Source organism: Hemiscyllium ocellatum, chromosome 5 (genome assembly GCF_020745735.1).
Source record: "Hemiscyllium ocellatum isolate sHemOce1 chromosome 5, sHemOce1.pat.X.cur, whole genome shotgun sequence".
Classification (NCBI taxonomy): Eukaryota; Metazoa; Chordata; class Chondrichthyes; order Orectolobiformes; family Hemiscylliidae; genus Hemiscyllium; species Hemiscyllium ocellatum.
This window is the reverse complement of record NC_083405.1, coordinates 90,186,353-90,208,487: the sequence shown is the minus strand read 5'-3', so window position 1 is coordinate 90,208,487 and position 22,135 is coordinate 90,186,353. Positions and strand designations below refer to the sequence as shown.

Here is a 22,135-nt window from a genome sequence, read left to right as displayed (position 1 = left end):
CTCAAGTGCTGTTAGGTAGACAATAAATGCAGCAATAGTCTGCAACACCCATGTCATATGAATGTATTTACAAATATGCTGATGAGCTGAGGACTAGGCTGAAACCATGTGATTAATTAGTGTAGCCTCGCAAAAGCAAGCCAGAAGCATATTTGTTACTTGTACTCAGCTGTAACTAAAAGGTATAGTCGGACCTGTTAGATGATTATTTTCAAATAAACTGAATTCATGTTATTTAATCTTTCATTTATAAATAATGTAACCAAATGACAGATTGCTTGTGATCTTTTTTAAAGCTTTGAATACAAACTTATTCTCCTTCATAAATAATACACCAAAGAGTGGAGGTCATTTTAAAATTTGAAGTCAAGATATTTCAAAGTGAAATATGTTTTCAATATGTCCATTCCGTCAAAAATAGAATGTGATTTCTGAACTCTTCCATCATTCTACCATTTGCTACCCTGGATATAATTTGCAAATCAGCACAGCTTTTATAATGCTAGCTTCACTCTTTCTCAGTGAAGATTATATTGTCAAAGTGAGACAGCCTGCAGCCTTCACATTTAGTGGGGAGCTGTATCTAATTTTTCAACCAACAACCAAGGTTACTGCAGGCTTTAGTTGTCCAGAAGCCTAATCAAATTGAATTTGGCCATTTTATGAAAAATAAGCTTTAGTTTGCTCCATCCAATTTGGCACTAGTGTTGCCACTATATACTTGCACTGTTCAACATTTGTGTAATTGGAGAATTTGTTTATGAGGGCATACTGTAGGGTAATATTATTGATGTGATGCAGTTAGTTATGTATATAATTTTTAATTGGCATATTGTGCAATCTGAGTGACATAAATACAAGACTAGAACTTAAATGTAACAAATTATTGTAAGTGACATCAAGTCATAGAGATATACAGCATGGAAACAGACCCTTCAGTCCAATTCATTTATGCTAACTAGATCTCCTAAATTGATCCAGTTCCATTTGTCAACATTTGGCTCACATTGCCCTAAATGCTTCCTATTTATGTACCCTTCTAGACACCTTTTTAAAAGTTGTGATTGTACCAGGCGCCACCACTTCCACTGGCAGCTCATTCAATACACACACTACCCTTTGCATGAAAGGTTGTCCCTCAGGCCCCTTTCAAATCTTGCCACCCTCACCTTAAACCTATGTCCTCTAGTTTTGGATTTGCCTACTGTGGAAAAAAAGACTCTGGCTATTCATCCTATCCATGCCCCCTAATGACTTTATAAACATCCAGAAGGTCACCCCTCAGCCTTCGACGCTTCAGGGAAAATAGTCCCAGTCTATTCAGCCTTTCCCTATAGCTCAATCCCTACAATTCCGGCAACATCCTTGTAAATCTTTTCTGAACTCTTTCATGTTTAACAACATCCTTCCAACAGGAGGGAGACCAGAACTGAACACAATATTCCAAAAGTGGCCTCAACAATGCCCTGTACAGCCATAACATGACATCCATTCTCTGTGCACTGACTAATGAAAGCAAGCATGCCAAATGCTTACTGGGATACACATCAAACTGAAATACCAGACACAAACCTCCATCTTGTGTTTTACTTTGAAAGTGCTGCTGAAGCAAAATGTTCATGTGGAGAAGTTGCATTGTCCACTTTTACCATTCAGTGGAACATTATGCAGGTAACTTAGCTAGCTGTGATAAAGCGTTAGTGGAAATTCTCAGTTCAATTTTTTTTCCCATTTTTATTCAAAGACTTCTTTTCATCATGGTTATTTTATAAATAGTTTTACCTGAAAAATGCCTTTGTAACAGATTATCAGATTATCTTAATTACCCAGGTACATTCCCATAAAATTCAATAGGGATTCTTGTGGCTAATAATGTATCAAAATATTATTTTAGATTATAAAAATTACTGTTACTGAAATACTGTACCAATATTTGTAAGATTAAGCGTACTTTCTTGTGAACATAATAAGTATATCAATCTAAATATTTTAAGATGTAAGTTTGATTTAAGACTTTCAGATCAATTGCCTAGCAATATAACTACACTATAAAGGACTTTTTGTGCAATGATTTGCAGCAAGGAATTTTTGCCGGATTAAACCTGAAATAATAAAACTGACCTTGCTTTATTGCCTTGAAATTCCATTTCCCATTTAAACTGCCTATTAGTTAAATGAGGGTCACAAAATGTGACAATGTACATTTGAATTTATTTCATGTTGGAGTTTAATTTGGATAAATGCAAGGTATTGCATTTTGGTAAAACAAACAAGGGCAGTACTTATACAATTAAAGATAGAGTGTTGTGTAGTTTGCATCATGTATAGATAAGATGGTTATGAAAGCATTTAGCATGCTTGGCTTCATTGCTCAGACCTTTAAGTATCAGAGTTGAGATGTTGGGATGAGGTTGTACAGGATGTTGATGAGGCCTCTTCTGAAGTACTGTATCCAGTTCTGGTCACCCCCGTTGTAGGAACGGTAGTATTAAGCTGGAAAGGATTCAGAAGAGATTTACCAGGATGTTACTGGGAATGTGGATTTGAGTTATGAGGACAGGTTGGATTGACTGGGACTTCTTTCTCTGGAGCATAGGAGGTTGAGGAGTGACCTTATAGAGGCTTATAAAATCAGGATGGGATAGATAAGGTGAATAGCAAGACTTTTCCCTTGAAATTCCTAACATTTCAAAACTACTAAGCCCTATTTTTTAAAGTGAGAGGAGAAAGATTTAAATCTAAGTCATGAGCGGCAATGTTTTTAGACAGAGAGTGGTTCGTGTGTGGATTGAACTTCCAGAGAAAGTGATGGATGCAGAAACAGTTGCAATGTTTAAAAGACATCTGGATAAGTACATAAATAAGAAATGTTAGGAAGGAATTGGGCCAAGTGCAAGCAGGTGAGACTAGCTTAGTCAGGGATTATATTCGGCATAGTTGGACTGAAGAGTCTGTTTCCGTGCTGTATGACTCTATGTTCGAATTCCATTTTTACTTTGATTAAAAGCAATTATTGCCACTTCAAGTCAATAGCCAAAAGTAAAAGATTGCAGTTGAGAAATTTGGCTCAATCACTCTATTTTGTGGGCCTCACATGAGCATTTAGTCCTTCAAAATGCCATTGGCACCTTGCATGAGTACTTATGGGTGATATCATGGCAGATGCTTTGCTGATGTAAGGGTTAGCATATGTACAGCAGATAGCCACAGACCAGGCAGGACATTCGTCAGTCAGCATGCAACGTTAGTTTGAAGCCAGTTTTGACATTTTTGAGCTCAGTCGTTCATCCAGCACCTGTCCTAACCCATACACACCCATATACTTTACAAAAGGATCATCATCTGCATTCAGATTAGTTCCTGATTGATTTAATTTGTCTGTAACTTTGATTGTAAAGATGTTTTGGTGTTTTGTTACAGTTGTTTCAAGTTGCACTAATCTATAGGGAGTGTTGTGGTGGTTGATGATTTCAAGGCTTCAGTTGTTCCCAAATGAGGCAGCTCTCATAGCCATTTCTCTTTGACTTGAATAAAGGTCACAGAGGACAGGACAAACTGTAAACATTAGGGAAGAGGAATGGCATATCCACTCAGGGTAGTCAGAGAGCTATTCTACTGTGTGAACCTCAGTCAGGAACAACCTGTGAGATGTTTGCTTTTCAGTAAAGATGTCGCCTCTGAAATCTACCTTCTCCTGACAAAACATTGACCTCGGAAAGAGACAGGAATCAGTTCGCCGAGCTGGAAGTTTTTGCTGCAAACGTTTCGTTCCCTGGCTAGGGAACATCATCAGTGCTATTGGAGCCTCCTGTGAAGCACTGCTTTGATGTTTCTTCCGGTATTTATAGTGGTTTGTTCTTGCTGCTTCCGGGTGTCAGTTTCAGCTGTAGTAGTTTGTGTGTGGGGTCCAGGTCGATGTGTCTGTTGATGGATGTTCTTGCCGTTTCCGGGTGTCAGTTTCAGCTGTAGTGGTTTGTATATGGGGTCCAGGTCCATGTGTCTGTTAATGGAGTTTGTGAATGAATGCCATGCCTCTAGGAATTCCCTGGCTGTTCTCTGTCTGGCTTGTCCTATGATGGTAGTGTTTTCCCTATCGACCTGGACCCAATATACCAACCACTACAGCGGACAGCTGAAACTGACAACCGGAAGCGGCAAGGACAGACCACTATAAATACCGGAAGAAACATCAAAGAAGCGCTTCGCAGGAGGCTCCACAGCACTGATGATGTCGCCTAGCCAGGGGACGAAACGTTTGCAACAAAAACTTCCAGCTCGACGAACAGAACCACAACAACGAGCACCCGAGCTACAAATCTTCGCACAAATTTTCAGGTTGGAGCTAATGTCACATAATTTACCATCCACCGATATATTAGGAGAGGTCACTGAGACGTATTCAATGAAAACTCATTTTATTCTCTCTTGTCGGTGCCCAGCTGACAGAGTGAGCATACTGCTTTACTAGGACTGTAGGATCCCACTTGGTACAGGATGCCATTGAATGCAGACATTGGGCAGATTTAACACAGGCCTTCAATACAGGACACATGGTGAGAGAGATCATGCAAGCACGCAGGAGAGATGAGTCAGAATCCTCGTGATGAAAACTGATGGCCAAGTGAAACAGCTGGTAAAAACAGCAAAGCAACATATTCACATCAGCATAATGGGAAGCCAATTAAAATTGTGAAGAAGACAGTTAAGACATATTTGGATGCTGTTGAATGCAGCTCAACAGATCTTTTGGGACTAAGTGAGGAGTGATCACATGGAACTTGGATCTGTAGAGCTGTAGGTAAGATGTCCTCTCTTTTCATCCTGGTACATGGTTATGTTGAACAAGGCCTGCTGCTGTTGACCCGGAATTTCACATTATTACAAAGGGGCAATTGTCACCAGACGTTGTGATACATTGCAGTTTCTATTGTGATGTCTTGTCTGACAAGAATAGCAATGGCTCTACTGCCAATTATGTGCAACTTGATTCTCGCCTGAAATATAAAAAAGAACTGGAGAGAAAATGTATCATTCGTGGATAAATGGAATAGCAGCAACATGGAGACAAAGATGGCCAAGTGACAGGAAACAAATTGGTTAACAGCTGGATGATCTTTTGGGCTGGAAGAAGGTTTGTAGTGGAGGTGCCAGGGGTTGGTATTGGAACCCCTGCTTTTCTAGATTTATACTCACGATCTGGAACTTGACGCACAGAGGGAATTTTTAAAGTTTGTAGATGGTATAAAACTTGGAAGCAGTAGAAGTTCATTTAAGAACTGGTGGAGAAACAATAGGCCAAATGACCTCCTTATATGTTTAACTGGAAAGAAACAAAGCAAGCCTATAAAGGTGACACTGGAAAGAGTGACTTGTATGAATCAATGGCTGACATCTTTCCAGCTGTCACCTATTATAGGTTTGTTTTCTTTCCAGTTAAACACTTGCAATCAAAACAATTCAAATTCTTGCATTTAGAGCATAGCTTTCAAAATGCTGAATATGCTACATGTTCCTTTGTGGGGTACGTTCCACATGCTGTCCTCCAGTTTTGCTTTAACTCTCTGATGGCTTTTCTGCAAAATGTTTTTTTCTCTCTCTCCAGGTTGTTCTCATTCAGTCTGGAAGGCAAAATGTTAGCATATTGCAAAGCCTTATTTGGTGTCTTATTAATACACCCTAACTGATGATTGACAACCTCAGTTTCTGCACATGTTGATAGTGTTTTTGAGAGTAAGTTTTTGCTTTGTTGATAGATGTATTCTCATGGCAGGATCTCATGTCAAAGAAAATCTTTTCTCTGGTCAGTTATCCAAGCTCACAGCATTCAATTAGATTTATCAGGTCTAACAAATAGTAACTGACAATCTCCCATTCCTACTCGGCACTGATGGTGAACACTAGACCATATATGATCAACATGAAAATTGACTTTGCATATCTCCAAAGCCTTTTAAAATTTCTCTTGTATGTGCTCTCAGCTCCTCAGTGAGATGTAGGTACATTACAGCTTGTGACACTCTTTCCTCAGCACAGAACAAGAAAGGTAATGGTATGTCACCCTTATAACGGTTGCAGCCTGTGTGGTGCTGTTCAAAAGGCATTCTAGGATATTCATTCAGTTACAGTAAAGGAAGAGTAACATATTTCCAAGTCAGAATGGTGTTTGACTTGGAACTGACATTTGGTGATGATCCCATGTCTCTGCTACCCTTGTCCTTCTATGTAATAGGTATCATCATGGATTTCTTAGGATCTGTCGGAGGAACATTGGTGAGTTGCTGACATACATCTTGTAGATGGTATACACTACGGCCACTGTGCATCAGTGGTGGATGGAGTGAAAGTTTAAGGTGGTAAATGTGGTGCCAATCAAATGGGCTACTTCACTTTTAGGTTAACCCATTAACATCATCAATAGAACTGGCACCTATACCATTCATTTGCATTGGTCTGGTTGCAGGCCACTTGTGCACATTGTCTTAACATATGCAGAGCTTGGTTTTTTTTTGCTCGTGTCCACATTAGATGCAGTATCAGTATCTGAGCTGATTACTAGGGGTGTGAAATTGAATGATGCTCCCAGCATGCATTCTCACATTGATTTTATTGTTCTTCTGCCTGACAAGGTTGCACCTATTGGGCATCTGAAGTAAGAAAGATCCAAGGGTGAATTTACAGCCTGGGGAGTGAATGAACAAAAGGTGCAAATAGGTGCATGATCTGCAGAAGATTTGGCATGGATATAGTGAAATGTGAGAAGGAAGATTAGGTACAATGATGCCATCATCTTTGATGGCTTCATCTCCACAGCCACAGCAGTGGGCATGCCAATAAAGACCAGCATCTTCTCCATTGTGGCGAGGACATACAGGTTTAATTCAAATGCAAACAGGTACATGATCTGCAGAAGAATGTTTGGCATGGATGTGGTGAAATGTGAAAAGGAAGATTCGGTACATGAGGAAGTGCTGGATGTCTTGAAACGCATAAAGGTGGATACATCCCCAGGACCTGATCAGGTGTACCCTAGAACTCTGTGAGAAGCTAGAGAAGTGATTGCTGGGACTCTTACTGAGATATTTGTACCATTGATAGTCACAGGTGAGGTGCCAGAAGACTGGAGGTTAGCAAACATGATGCACTGTTTAAGAAGGGTAGTAAGGGCAAAGCAGGTAACTGTAGACCAGTGAGCCTGACGTCGGTGGTGGGCAATTTGTTGGAGGGAATCCTGAGGGACAGGATGTACATGTATTTGGAAAGGCAAGGACTGACTAGGCATAGTCAATATGGCTTTGTGCATGAGAAATCATGTCTCACAAACTTGATTGTGTTTTTGAAGAAGAATCAAAAAGGATTGATGAGGGCAGAGCAGTAGATGTGGTCTATATGGACTTCAGTAAGGCGTTCAACAAGGTTCCCCATGGGAGACTGATTAGCAACGTTAGATCTCATGGAATACAGGGAGAACTAGCCATTTGGATACAGAACTAGCTCAAAGGAAGAAGACAGAGGATGGTGGTGGAGGGTTGTTTTTCAGACTGGAGGCCTGTGACCAATGGAGTGCCACAAGGATCGGTGCTGGGTCCTCATTTTTTTGTCATTTACATAAATGATTTGGATGCGAGCATAAGAGGTACAGTTAGTAAGTTTGCAGATGACACCAAAATTGGAGGTGTAGTGGACAGCGAAGAAGGTTACCTCTGATTACAACAGGTACTTGATCAGATGGGCCAATGGGCTGAGAAGTGGCAGGTGGAGTTTAATTTGGATAATGCGAGGTGCTGAATTTTGGGAAAGTAAATCTTAACAGGACTTATACACTTAATGGTAAAGTCCTAGGGAGTGTTGCTGAACAAAGAGACCTTGGAGTGCAGGTTCATAGCTCCTTGAAAGTGGAGTCGCAGGTAGATAGGATAGTGAAGAAAGCATTTGGTATGCTTTTCTTTATAGGTCAAAGTATTGAGTACAGGGGTTGGGAGGTCATGTTGCGGCTGTACAGGACATTGGTTAGGCCACTGTTGGAATATTGCGTGGTCTGGTTTCCTTCCTATTGGGAGAATGTTGTGAAACTTGAAAAGGTTCAGAAAGGATTTACAAGGATGTTGCCAGGGTTGGAGAATTTGAGCTATAGGGAGAGGCTGAACAGGCTGGGGCTGTTTTTCCTGGAGCGTGGAGGCTGATAGAGGTTTACAAAGGGGCATGGATAGGATAAATAGATAAAGTCTTTTCCCTGGGGTCGGAGAGTCCACAACTAGAGGGCATAGGTTTAGAGTGAGAGGGGAAAGATATAAAAGAGACCTAAGGGACAACTCTTTCACACAGAGAGTGATCCGTGTATGGGATGAGCTGCCAGAGGAAGTGGTGGAGGCTGGTACAATTGCAATATTTAAAAGACATTTGGATGGGTATGTGAAAAGGAAGGGTTTGGAAGGATATGGACTGGGTGCTGGCAAGTGGGACTAGATTGTGTTGGGATATCTGGTCGGCATTGACGACTTGGACCAAAGGGTCTGTTTCCATGCTGTACATCTCTGACTCTATGACTCTTTATTTGCTCCATCTCCCCCTCGGGTTAGCTCCAGCTGTCACCAGTTGTGCATCATCCTGACCTGGAAGACACAGGAAGTGTGTTAATGGTCTTTGTACCAAGTGCTTGGCTCACGCAGTTGCCATGCATGAATAGCAGTTGGTGGGAATGTTTTGTGACATGATAATGTGATGTTTATTAAAAGTGCTGGATGATTGTAGTTGTTTAGCATGAGGTTTGTTTGACAGTGATTGTTGATAGTGATTGATGAGGGTGTGCTGAATTGAACAGTAAATGAGCACAATGGTCCCATTTGCATCCCCGAATGCTATATGATGCCTTCACTGATCTTGACTAGTCGTATGAGGTTACGATCCTTCTTGCAGCACTCCATCCAAGTCCGTGGGGCTTGATTCGTGGTTTGAACACCCATAACTATTTGCTGCCCTTGCATCCAACAATGTAGAGTTTGTATCTGTAAAGATCTCTATCACCCCTCAGAATAAAGGATGTTGTTCCTCCTCTCCCTGTCTTCAACCAAAAGCACCAAGCAGCTAATGCATCCAGCCAATGAATAGCATGGTTCGAGCCAGCTGGATTCAGAGATCATTCAAATGAGCGACTTGAAGCCTGCAGTGCAGTCAACAGGCAGAAGTTAATCATACATCATAATTCCCATGCCTGTTTTCAGGCACTATCCAATTCATCCCCTTTTATTTTTGCAATATATAAAATGTCATTCAAAACAAGTAATTAAAGTGCGTTTGTGGGAGGGAGTGTGGTTAAGTGACCTGTGTCAGTGTTTTCAAAAGCAGTGTGTGATGAAACAACAAAATCCTGTCACTGCAATATGAATCATCTTTGTGTTTGGTTTATTCATTCATGGGATGTGGGTGTTGCTGGCTCGGTCAGTGTTTATTGCACATCCCTTTGAGAAGGTGGTAGTGAGCTTCCTCCTTGAACTGCCACAGTCAAAGTGGTGAGGTTAGGAAGGGACTTTCAGGACTTCAATCCAGTGACAGTAAAGGACTGCTGGTGTACTTTCAAGTCAAGATGGTGAATGGTTTGGAGGGGAACATGCAGATAGTGGTGTATCCATGTTTCTGCTGAACCTGCCTACTGGGTGGCAGAGATTGTATGTTTACAAGGTGCTGTCAAAGGGCTTTTTATAAGCTATATATAGATAGCGTAAGTACTACACACTGCTGCGACTATGCCTTGAAGGTAAAGGAATGAAAGATGGTGACGTGGTACCAATCAAGCAGGCCATTTCATCCTGGGTGGTATCAAACATCTTGAGTTCCTTGAAGTTGCTCTCTTCCAGACAAGTGAGGAATATTCTATCATAACACTGACTTGTGTATTTTAGATAGTAGATAGACTTTGGAGAGTCAGGAAGTGAATTACTTGCAATGGAATTCCCAGCCTCTGACTCATTATAGAACATAAAACAATACAGCACAGAACATGCCCTTCGGCCCTCAATGTTGCGCCGACCTGTTAATTGTTCTCAGCTCATCCCCTACACTAGCCCATCATCATTGATATGCTTATCCAAGGATTGTTCAAATCTCCCTAATGTGGCTGAGTTAACTACATTGGCAGATTGGGCATTCTACACCCTTACCACTCTCTGGGTAAAGAACCTGCCTCTGACATCTGTCTTAAATCTATTACCCCTCAATTTGTAGTTATGCACCTTGGTACAAGCTGACATCATCATCCTAGGAAAAAGACTTCCATTGTTTACTCTATCTAATCCTCTGATCATCTTGTATGTCTCTATCAAATCCCTTCTTAGCCTCCTTCTTTCCAATGAGAACAGACCCAAGTCTCTGAGCTGTTCCTCATAAGACCTTCCCTTCAAACCAGGCAGCATCCTGGTAAATCTTCACTGCACCTTTTCCAATGCTTCCACATCCTTCCCGAAATATGGCAACCAGAACTGGACACAATATTTCAAGTGTGGCTGCACTAGCGTTTTGTATAATTGTAGCATGATATTGCGGCTCCGGAACTCAATCCCTCTACCAATGAAACCTAACACACTATATGCTGTCTTAACAGCACTATCAACCTGGGTGGAAAATTTCAGGGATCTATGTACATGGACTCCAAGATCTCTCTGCACATCCACACTACCAAGAATCTTTCCATTGACCCAGTACTCTGCCTTCTTGTTATTCTTCCCAAAGTGCATCACCTCACATTTAGGTGCATTGAACTCTATTTACCACCTCTCAGTCCAATTCTACAGTTTATCCAAGTCCCCCTGCAACCTGTAACATTCTTCCACGCTGTCTACTACTCCACCGACTTTAGTGTCATCTGCAAATTTACTAATCCATCCACCTATGCCTGCGTCTAAGTTGTTCATAAAAATGACAATCAGCAGTGGTCCCAAAACAGATCCTTGTGGCACACCACTAGTAACCGGACTCCAGGCTGAATATTTTCCATCAACCACCACTCGCTGCCTTCTTTCAGAAAGTCAATTTCTAATCCAAACTGCTAAATCACCCTCAATCCCATGCCTTTGCATTTTCTCCAACAGCCTACCATGTGGAACCTTATCAAAGGCTTTACTGAAGTCCATGTATACCACGTCAACTGCCCTACCCTCATCTACATGCTTGGTCACCTTCTCAAAAAACTCAATGAGGTTTGTGAGACACGACCTGCCCTTGATGAAACCATGTTAACCATCTGAAATCAAATTGTTGCTTGCTAGATGGTTATAAATCCTATCTTTTTTAATTCTTTCCAAAACCTTTCCTAAAACAGAATTAAGGCTCACTGGTCTATATAACTATCTGGTTCAGCTCTACTGCCCTTCTTGAACAAGGGCACAACATTTGCAATCCTCCAGTTCACTGGTACTAAACATGTAGACAATGACGACTCAAATATCAAAGCCAAAGGCTCTGCTATCTCCTCCCTAGCTTCCCAGAGAATCCTCAAATAAATCCCATCCAGTCCAGGGGACTTGTCTACTTTCACTCCTTCTAGAATCGATAACACCTCTTCGTAACTAACCTCAATCCTTTCTAGTCTAATATTTCATATCTCATTCTTCTCTTCTACAATATTCTCCTTTTCCTGAGTGAAAACCAATGAGAAATGTTAATTTAGCACCTCTCCAATCTCCACAGGGTCCACGCTCAACTTCCCAAATCTGTCTTTGACTGGCCAAATTCTTACCCTAGTCATTCCTTTATTCCTCACATACCTATAGAAGGCTTTATGGTTCTCCTTTATTCTATTTGCTGATGTTTGCTCATGTCCTCTCTTTGCTCTTCTTAACTCTCTCCTTAAATCCTTCCTAGCTGATCTGTAACTCTCCATCTCCTCATCTGAACCTCTTGTCTTGTTAACACACAAGCCCCCTTCTTCTGCTTAACAAGAGATGCAATTTCTGTAGTAAACTACGGTTTCCTTACCCTTATCACTTCCTCCCTGCCTGACAGGGACATACCTATCAAGGACATGCAATATCTGTTCCTTAAACCAGCTCCACATTTCCATTGTCTGCATCCCCTGCATTTTGCTACCCATTCTATGCATTCTAATACTTGCCTAATCGCATTATAATTGCCCTTGCCCCATTGATAACTCCTTACCTGTGGTATGCACTTATCCCTTTCCATCACTCAACTAAATGTAACTGAATTATGGTCACTCTCTGCAAAGTGCTCACCTACAACTAAATCGTACACCTGGCCTGGTTCATTACCAAGCACCAAATCCAGTGTGGCCTCGCCTCTTGTCAGCCATTCGACATACTGTACACATTGGACAAAAACTGATCCATCCGATGTACTAGAGTTAGAGCAATTCTAGTCTCAGTATTTATATAGCTGGTCCAATTCAGTTTCTGATCAATGGCAACTACTGGAATGTTTTCTGTGGGGCTTCTGTGATGGTATTGCCATTGAATGTCAAAGTGACTTGGACATATTCTTTCACACTGGAGAAGGTCTGTACCTACTTGTGTAGCACAAATGTTACTTGCTACTTATTAGCCTGAATCTGGATGTTGCTGAATCATGCTGCATATGGTTGATATATATTTACAAAGTAAGCATAATCTTCATGGCAGCATCTCTTGCTGTACATGACTTGCTTGCTCATCTTTTCTCATTTATGCCCACTTTCTTGAAATCTTCTCCTCTGTACTTTAACTGTAAAACCCAGTATATCCAGCTTAAACTATTAAGAAGGAGGTCCTGATGTCATTGTTATGTAACATATGATAATGTTTGACTCCACCCATGCTCCGTTGACTGAAATAGACCACAAACAATAGAAATACTAGAAACACCTAGGGCCAAACGTTTTGAAACCTCTCTAGGCTCTCAACAGATATTTTTCTTCAAGGAATTACTTTTGCCTCCTGTAAAAATCATCCAAAAGCTCATCTCTAGAAACAAACTTTTGATAGCTGCAAATATTCTCTCCTTCACCAGTTAGGAAATGTCTTGGAATTTTGTTTCAGGTTAAATCTACCAGAGTACAATTTATTGTTGGTCCTAAATAGGGTGCTAAAATACAATGCATCTCTCAAAGTTTTAATGAAGTTGGTAATAGATATTGGATGTCTTCTACTCACCATTTCCACCAGCGAAAGGTAAAGGAACATGCCTGCGGTTACGGTAAAAATCCACTGTTGAATATTAAGATCAGCTGACAGAGACAGACCAATGTAGAGTCCAACAAAAGCTGTTAGTGCACTTAATAAATTCATCAGCATGGCTAGCTTAATGGATAATCCAGAATTCAGAAGTACAGCAAAGTCCCCTGCATGAAAATAAGAAGCATCATGATTGGAAAATGCAGGCAATATAATGTACTTACTGCACAGAATCAATGGCCCAGAAATTCTGATAGTTGGTGAGATATAACATTACTAAATGTATTCAATGTGGTAATAGCAAGCTAGGGACAAAGAAAAGCTGCTCTGTCCACAGAAATAAACTGAACCTTCTAGTTGCTTCCAGTTCCATTATCTCTTTGATAGGGGGAGGTAACAGAGGACTCCTGCAGTGCCTTGCCACACTTACTCATCTTCCTGGTGGTCCCCAATGCTTTTCCATCTGTGTGGTCCTAACTGGTAGTGTGACTAGCTTGCCAAATGTGCTAACCACAATGTCCTCAATATCATTGATGTTCCATATTGAGTCCATTTGCACCTCCAGCTACTTTAAGAGGTCAATCAGGAACTTCAGATCACCATAGTTCCTACATACATGGATTTCCCACATATTGCAGGAGAACATTCTACAACAACAAGTTCTCCTGCTATTGTGTTCCTTGCTAACTACACACAATAACGTAAGAACAAATTACTCAACCTTAACCCCTATTTACAAACAAATTTCTCAATGTCTCTGTCCCTATTCCTAATAAACTACAAACTATAAAAATAAAGCCTTAAGATTGTTTTCCTCCCGATGCTACTCACTCAGTCCTTAAAGCTGGTTCTGAAGCTGCCCCACATTACTTTTTGAACTCTGATGCCACTTCAGGAGCTCAGCCTCTGGATTCAGGGAAGATTTGCTCCGCTCCACTCCATTCCTCTCCCGCTGCTACTCCAACTGAGTTTGATCTGGTCCTCACCCTCAGGCTTTTATCTGGAAGCTCTGCGTATATGTTCACTGTTTACTGCATTTCAGACTCTGGCTAGGAGGCAGGTTGCTTTCTTTCAGAATTATCCAGTACTTTTATAGCTATCAATAGACCCGCTAGATAATTTCTAGAGATACGGATGAAGAGTTCAATGGTGAAGTGACTAGAAGTGACTTGCCATTTCTCAATACAATAGCAAATTTCAAACAACTATTTTTCAACATCAATGTCTGAGCCCACCTAGGAAGTCATACCTTGCTGCTTAGGCAAAAGTTTCACAGGCAAGTCCCACAGTGGTTCACTCCTGTGGTTAGCTTACACTGAGGGGCACCTATTGCTACAGTAGTAATCAGCCACCTCTCATGATACTGGGCCACAAACTGCACTTAGAAAAACCACTTGATAGGAACAAAAGGTGAAAGTGTCAACTTTCAGTTACACAAAATGATCTGATGACAAATAAGAAACCAATTTTAGACCACATATCTGTTTTGTTTTCAATTTACTTTAAAGTCAGTGTAATAAATAATTTTTAAAGATATTACCATCACATTTTGGTACTAGCAGTGATCATTTTTTTCCCATAAGAAAGACATATTTTCAAAAATAGAGGAAATATATTATGAGAAAATATGGTTGGGTTCACGATCATTTGTATTTGTTTTATTAAAGGAGGTAATGCACTTACATAATCCACATTAATCACTCATACTCATTATATTTATAAAGGTCACTCATTCCAAGGTAATGTATTCAATAATAATAACTTTCATTGTCATAGAGGGTTAATGAAGTATGGTATGATGTCCAGTACAGTAATTGGTTGAAAGTTCTAAATCATTTATTTGAAGGTGTGAGTGAAACTCTTAAGACAATATGGGCTAAAAACAAGTCACAAAGTAACAAAAACATAAATTGCTAGAAAATCTCTGCAGATCTGATGGACTCTGTTCTGAAGAAGAATCACTGGACTTGAAATATTAACTCTAATTTCTCTCCCCAGATGCTGCCAAAACCATTGAGTTTTTCCAGCAATTTCTTTGCTTGCGGGAGGGTGGGAATTCTGAGTTGCTTGTGCTGTGCTTCCAGGTGTTCCACTTGGTAATGCTCAAAGTGCTTTCGCAGATGTACCTTTGCAATTTTGTACATTCTAGGGTAAGTAACTCCCATGTACCAGCAGAATGTTGCATTTGTTTCAATGTGTCCTTGTAGCATTTCCTCTGCCCTCCTAGTGGCCACCTACCATTGCAGAGCTCAGAGTAGAGCTCTTGTTTAGGGAGTCTCATGTCCAGAAGGTGATTCATCCATCGCAGCTGGTCAAGTCAAGCATGACCAGGGCCTCTATATTGGTCTTACTGACCTGGGAGAGGATGTTTACATTAGTACACCTATCCTGCTAGTGGTTTTGCAGAATGTTTCAAACACAATGCTGGTGCTAACTCTCCAGGGATCTGTGGTGTTTATTATACATTGGTTCCTGTTTCTGATATACAGAGGAAGGTGGGGACCACTGCTGCTCTGTAGACAATGATCATAGCATTATAGAATCCATACAGTGTGGAAACAGGCCATTTGGCCCAACAAGTCCACACTGACTCTCCGAAGAGTAACCCACCCAGACCCATTCCCCTACTCTATTGATCTTGGATTTGAGGTCTTGACCTTCAAGCATTCAGTCTGCCCTGCTGTTGGTGTTGATGTTGGATTTCATCGTCAATGTCCACTCACATCGAGACAAGGCTCCCATGGTATGGGAAATGATTCACGTTGCTCAGGGCTCATTTTGGATGTTGATAGGTGGGTTGACAGTGTTGTGTAGCAGGAGTAGACTTGTAAGGAACCTTAGTTTTCGGGATGTTTTGCCTGACGCCTATTTTCTCATACCCCTCAGAGAATGCGCTGACAATACAAACTTAGCTACGATAAGTTTGTAATGACACCAATTTATTGAAGAATCACTATGGGAACAAGTTATTTTGGACCTAATATTGTGTAAAAAGGCAGGAATAATAACTAGTAATCATATAATAAAGGATCCTGTGGGGAAGAGTGATTAAAAAATGAACAAATTTCATATTACATTTCACAATAATATGGTTAAGTATTAAATAATCGTTTGAATTTAAACAAAGTCAATTTAGATTAGTGATATGAGGATATTGCTGGCTGAAGAGGATTGTGAAATTGGATTAAAAGGTATGATGATAGATAAACAATGACAAACATTTAAAGAATTAAATCATAATTTTCAGTGATTATATATTCATATCAGGAATAAACTTCTCTGGAAAAAATGATATAACCATGCCCTAGCTAGAGCAGTTAAAAGAAGTATAAATTTAAAGAAGAAGCTTATTACATCACCAAAACTAATAAGCAGCTAGAAGATTTGAAGGGTTTTAAAATTTCATAAATGATGTGCAAGAAATTGCTAAAGAGGGAGAAAATAAGATATGACATCAAGCCAGCAAAAAATTTAAAACAAATAGCAAAGACATATAAAAGCTTTTTTTAAATTCACTCAGACACAGATATTGCTGGCTGGCTAGCATCAATTGCCTGTCCATGGTTCCCCTTCTCGAACAGTTTGTAAGCATTCAAAGTTTTTGAGAAGATTTGTAGCTCGGGTGCTCGTTGTTTTGGTTCTGTTCGCCGAGCTGGGAATTTGTGTTGCAGACATTTCGTCCCCTGTCTAGGTGACATCCTCAGTGTTTGGGAGCCTCCTGTGAAGCGCTTCTGTTATGTTTCCTCCAGCATTTATAGTGATTTGTATCTGCCGCTTCCGGTTGTCAGTTTCAGCTGTACACTGCAGTGGCCGGTATATTGGTTCCAGGTCGATGTGCTTATTGATTGAATCTGTGGATGAATGCCATGCCTCTAGGAATTCCCTGGCTGTTCTCTGTTTGGCTTGTCCTATATTAGTAGTGTTGTCCCAGTCAAACTTATGTTGCTTGTCATCTGAGTGTGTGGCTACTAAGGATAGCTGGTCGTGTTGTTACATGGCTAGTTGGTGTTCATGGATGTGGACCGTTAGCTGTCTTCCTGTTTGTCCTATGTAGTGCTTTGTGCAGTCCTTGCTTGGGATTTTGTGCACTACATTGGTTTTGCTCATGCTGGGTATCGGGTCCTTTATTCTGGTGAGTTGGTGTATGAGAGTGGCTGTTGGTTTGTGTGCTATTATGAGTCCTAGTGTTCGCAGTAGTCTGGCTGTCAGTTCGGCAATGCTCTTGATGTATCGTAGTGTGGCTAGTCCTTTGGGTTGCGGTATGCCCTCATTCCGTTGTCTAGCCAACAGTACCATTGTTGTGGTTCTGTTGTGGCGAACAGAACCACAACAACTTTGGTGAGGTTGTTTCTAAAATAAGGTCCAGAATTCTGGTCTCCTTACCTACAGATGTATCTACTTTCCTTGGACAAGTTCCAATAAAGGTTCCCTAGATTTCTAGAATGAGATATCTATCCACAAGGAGAGATTGAGTAGAATGGGCTTATATTGTTCGCTGTTGAGGAGTATGAACGATGATCTTTCTGAAATGTATAAAACTTGTTTTGACATGCCCTGGTTGATGAGTCCAGGACTAGGCCGAGATTGCTAGATTTTAGGACACAGAACATATGGGGATCATGCAGGGAATCAGAGTTGATGTTGAAGGTCTGCATTAGTCATCTTGAGTGATTTCAGCCTTTAAGTTCTGTGTTGACCAAATGAGAATGTTACATTAATAAAATGATCCCTACCAGTATGACCACAGACTGGTATGTTGATGTTCTATTCCATTCTGTTTGGCCTCAAAAAGGTTAGGACCAGTTTCCTGGGAATCTCTATGTCCAGGCCTTTGCAGATGGCAAATTTCACAAAACACTGTGAGCTCCAAATGTGTGCTATAGCCAAGGACATATTGGGAGAAAGTGAGATCAAAGTCAAGGCTATGGTGCTGGAAAATTCAGCAGGTCAAGCAGCATCCAAGGAGCAGGAGAATTGATGTTTCGAGCATAAGCCTTTCATCAGGAAGGGCATATTGTAAAGCTTCCCATGATCATTCTGGGCAGTGAGAGTGGACCTTAAGAATCCAATGAAAATGTCATTGAACATTTGCATAAAGGCATATCTTTAATTAGTAAATAGTTTTCAGTTTTTCTTTCAAATGTTATAAGGAGTTAATATTCACAGAAAACACAAGCTAACTGTTTATTTGATGAGTTAACTTGAAAAGATCAGAGGACTGAATTGGCAATAATGAATGCAACACAGCAAGTTCTAAAAAAAAAACTGGAATTCATTAAGAATTCTTTGCATCTGATCAACAATAGGTATTCATAAGCAAGTTGAATGAGTCAATAGTAAGTACTCAGTTGTATGAGTGCCATCTATTGGAAAAGACATTAAAGTTTAGGATCTGGGAACTGTAACACCATCTCACATTATGAATTATGCAATGTACTTCCAGCTGCAAATTTCAAACTACAGTTCAGCCATTGTGAAGCAAGTAGCACAGTGAGAGCAGCTGCCATCCCAGATTGGAGGCACGTTAATTTTAAGACAGCAACTTGACAAAAATAGCAAGGAATTTCAGGGTGTTCACTTTTTATCGCTTTAGAGAGGTTTCAATGCAATTATCTCAACTTTCAATCATTTCCATCATGACATTTGCAACAAAGTTAATCAATACAATTTGCGAGACTACATTTGCAAGACTTGATTTCAAGATAGAGTAGTTAACCAATAACTCACCCATTTCGTGGGGAATTTCATGAAACAAAATAGCAATGGTGGTGGTAATACCACTTTCAATTGATGATGAGAAAGCTGCACCAATGGCGAGACCATCAGCAAAGTTGTGCATGCTGTCACCCACCACAATCATGACAGCAAGTAGGTTAAATGGTTCCTCTGCAAAGAATAAATTGTCCTTGATGTTAGAGAAAGAAATGGGAATACACCTGTCATTAATTCACATGTTCAAACAGAAATCACAGAAAATCAGCAGGTCTGGCAGCATCTGTGGAGGAAGAAACAAAGGTTTCAGGTTGATGATATTTCATTAGAACTGGGAAATGTCAAAGATGTAACAGAATCTGAGCAGAAGATGACTGAGGAAGGTATTCTGTCGGGTTAATGACAGAAAATTTAATGACAGAAGTGTAAGTTGTGCAGGGCTCAGTGAAGGTGGTGGGCAAGAGAAGAAACAGAAACAAAGATGTACAAGAATACAAGTGTGACTGACTTTAACTAAACACAAGAGAAAATTTGAAATACGCAAAGTGAAGAAAACGAAATATGAGGCAGATTTTATCATCTGAAATTGTTGGGTCTGGAAGGCTTTATAGGGCCTTCTAAGTGAATACAGTCAACTAACTTGAAGGAAGTGATTGTAAAGCATTGCTTCACCTTGGATAGCCGGGATGCTGTTTGAAGAGTTAAGGTTTCTCTTTGAATATGGACCTGGAGCACTTCTGGGAGAAGGTCATGTGCCCTTTGGCAGAGATCAGGTACCTTTTGGGAGAGGAGAAAGTGAGGACTGCAAATGCTGGAGATCAGAGCTGAAAATGTGTTGCTGGAAAAGTGCAGCAGGTCAGGCAGCATCCAAGGAACAGGAGAATCGACGTTTCAGGCATAAGCCCTTCTTCAGGAAGAGGTCAGGCACAACTGTGCATAAAAGTGCATTTCCTGATGAAGCGCTCTGGCCCGAAACGTCGAATTTCCTGTTCCTTGGATGCTGCCTGACCTGCTGTGCTTTAACCAGCAACACATTTTCAGCTGAACTCATTAACTGTCAAGCTCATTGGAACTGACCACAGATCTATCAAAACTATTAAAAAGACCTATAAACAGCATCTGTCAAAGGTCCTTAAAAAACAAATGATTGATCTTGAGGAAGTGACAAAAATGATTGCAGAAGGTAAAGCAGCAGATGGTGCATACATGAAGCATTTGACAAGGTCCTTTATAATAGACTGGTCTAAAAGATTAAGATATGGGGTTGATGATAATGATTTATATAAAAATATACTTAGTAAGTTTGCAGACATCATGAAAATGGGGGGAGTTGTGAATTATAAGGAATGTTGTCCAAGGAGACTGTAGGATACAGATCAGTTAGAAAGTTGGATGGAGAAATAGCAGATGGAATTTAATATAAAGAAGTGTGAGGTAATGCATTTTGGGAAGTTAAATGAAAGGACCCTTAGGAGCATTGATTTACACAAGGATCTTGGACTCCACGTCCATAGCTCCCTGAAAATGGCAACATAATTGGATAAGGTGATAAAAAGGCAAACGACATGCTTGGCTTCATTAGGAGGGGCATTGAATATGAAAATTGGCAAGACGTGTTGCTGGATAAAATTTTAGTTGGACTTCATTTGGAGTATTTTGTGTAGTTTTGGTCACCACATGAAAAGAAATATGTGGAGGCTTTGGAGAGGGTGCAAAGGAAGTTTACCAGGATGTTGCCTTGATTGGTGTATATTAGCTATAAGAAGAGGTTGGACAAACTTGAATTGTTTTCACTAGATCATCAAAGATTGAGAGACAACCTGAGAAAAGCATATAAACTTATGATGAGCAAGGATAGGGTGGATAGTCAAAGATTTTTTTTCTCTCAGGATGGAAATATCAAATACATGAGGACGTAGTTCTAAAGTGAGAGGGGTGAAGGTTTAAAGGAGATGTGCAAGGTTTATCTGTTATACAGAGGAGGGCAGGTGTCTGCAATGAGCTGCCATGAGAGGTGGTAGAAGCAGATAAAAAAAGCAAAGTTCAACAGGCATTTAGACAGATTTGTGAATAGGCATAACATAGGGGCATACAGACCATTTACAGGCAAATGAGATTAGTTTAGTATGGCATCATGGTTAGCACATAGTAGGCTAAAGGGCCTGTTTCCATACTGTGTCATTCTATTTTTTAAAACAGTCAAAGGAACCTGTCAAGGATGTCAACAGAATTCATCAAAAGATCCTGTAAAGCTGTCAAAGCATTTTAAAGATGTGCCCATTGCATCTTTGGAAACAATCCAATGTGCTAAAAAACCTCTTGTTATTTTACTTGGTCTTTTGTCATAAGCCTTGGGTTTTCATTACTGGATTAGTGCTGCATTACTGATTTCACAGCCATGAATCATCACAGCAGGCTGACTGAAATTTCACTGTTTGACTGACAGCTTCACAGAGGTGTAGGATTATGAATTCAAATGCTTGCTGGTATAAGGAACTGTGTACTTGAATGAAATATTTGTTTTTAAACGTATTGCATATTTGAATGGGGAAGCTGAGGTTACCATGAAGGATAAAACTCCTCAACCTCTCCCCTCACCTGAGGCATGGTGACTCTCGGGTTAAACCACACTAGTTCTCTCTCTCTCTAATGTGGGATCGGCCCTATGGTCTGTTAAGACTATAGTGACTTTACCTTGCGGTTGAAAGAATACAAATGTAATAAATAGGCTTTTATGAATGAGTGTATGTTTTCCAATATAGTGTACTGAAGTCTAAAATGGATACATAGAACTTATATTATTTCATTTTTGGATGGGTCCAAATATCGGCTGGGTGTGTTGGAATTGTAATTGTAGGGAAAACAATTGTCGATGAGAATCATGGATTGGCACAAAGTATGAGGGCTAATGGGATGAGTGTTGGGGCATGTTAGCACATGGCTATGAGATGTCATGTCATTTCTGGGGGCATGATGTGGCATGGACAGGCACGGTTGAGACACAAGAGGCATATGGGAGGTGAGAGCTTTCATTCTTTTCTTTTGAAACTTTAATACATTGCTGGTGCACAGAGCTCTTAGCTCAGCTCCAATTCACCGCTGGCATCCTCTGATCTCATTCAGGGTCACCTGGCTCGAGTCACAGGGAACTCTGCCATCAAGAATGAAAATCTCACTTCTAGGCTGTTTTCCCAGGTCACGTTTAGTGGAGATGAGAAGTATTCTGATTCTGCACTCCCAACCTAGGAATGAGAAACCAGGTCTGG

At 40.5% G+C, this 22,135-nt stretch overlaps 1 protein-coding gene across 1 annotated transcript in view; it reads right to left on the bottom strand.

The window, feature by feature from the left end:
- LOC132816213 (zinc transporter ZIP12-like) overlaps positions 1-22,135 on the bottom strand; it is an 80,009-nt gene that overhangs the window by 12,317 nt on the left and 45,557 nt on the right. The window contains exons 12-13 of the mRNA XM_060825708.1: positions 18,885-19,043; positions 13,137-13,324 (exon numbers count right to left, since the gene is read on the bottom strand). Of these exons, the coding sequence (XP_060681691.1) occupies positions 13,137-13,324; positions 18,885-19,043 (347 nt within the window). The remainder of the gene's footprint in view (positions 1-13,136; positions 13,325-18,884; positions 19,044-22,135) is intronic.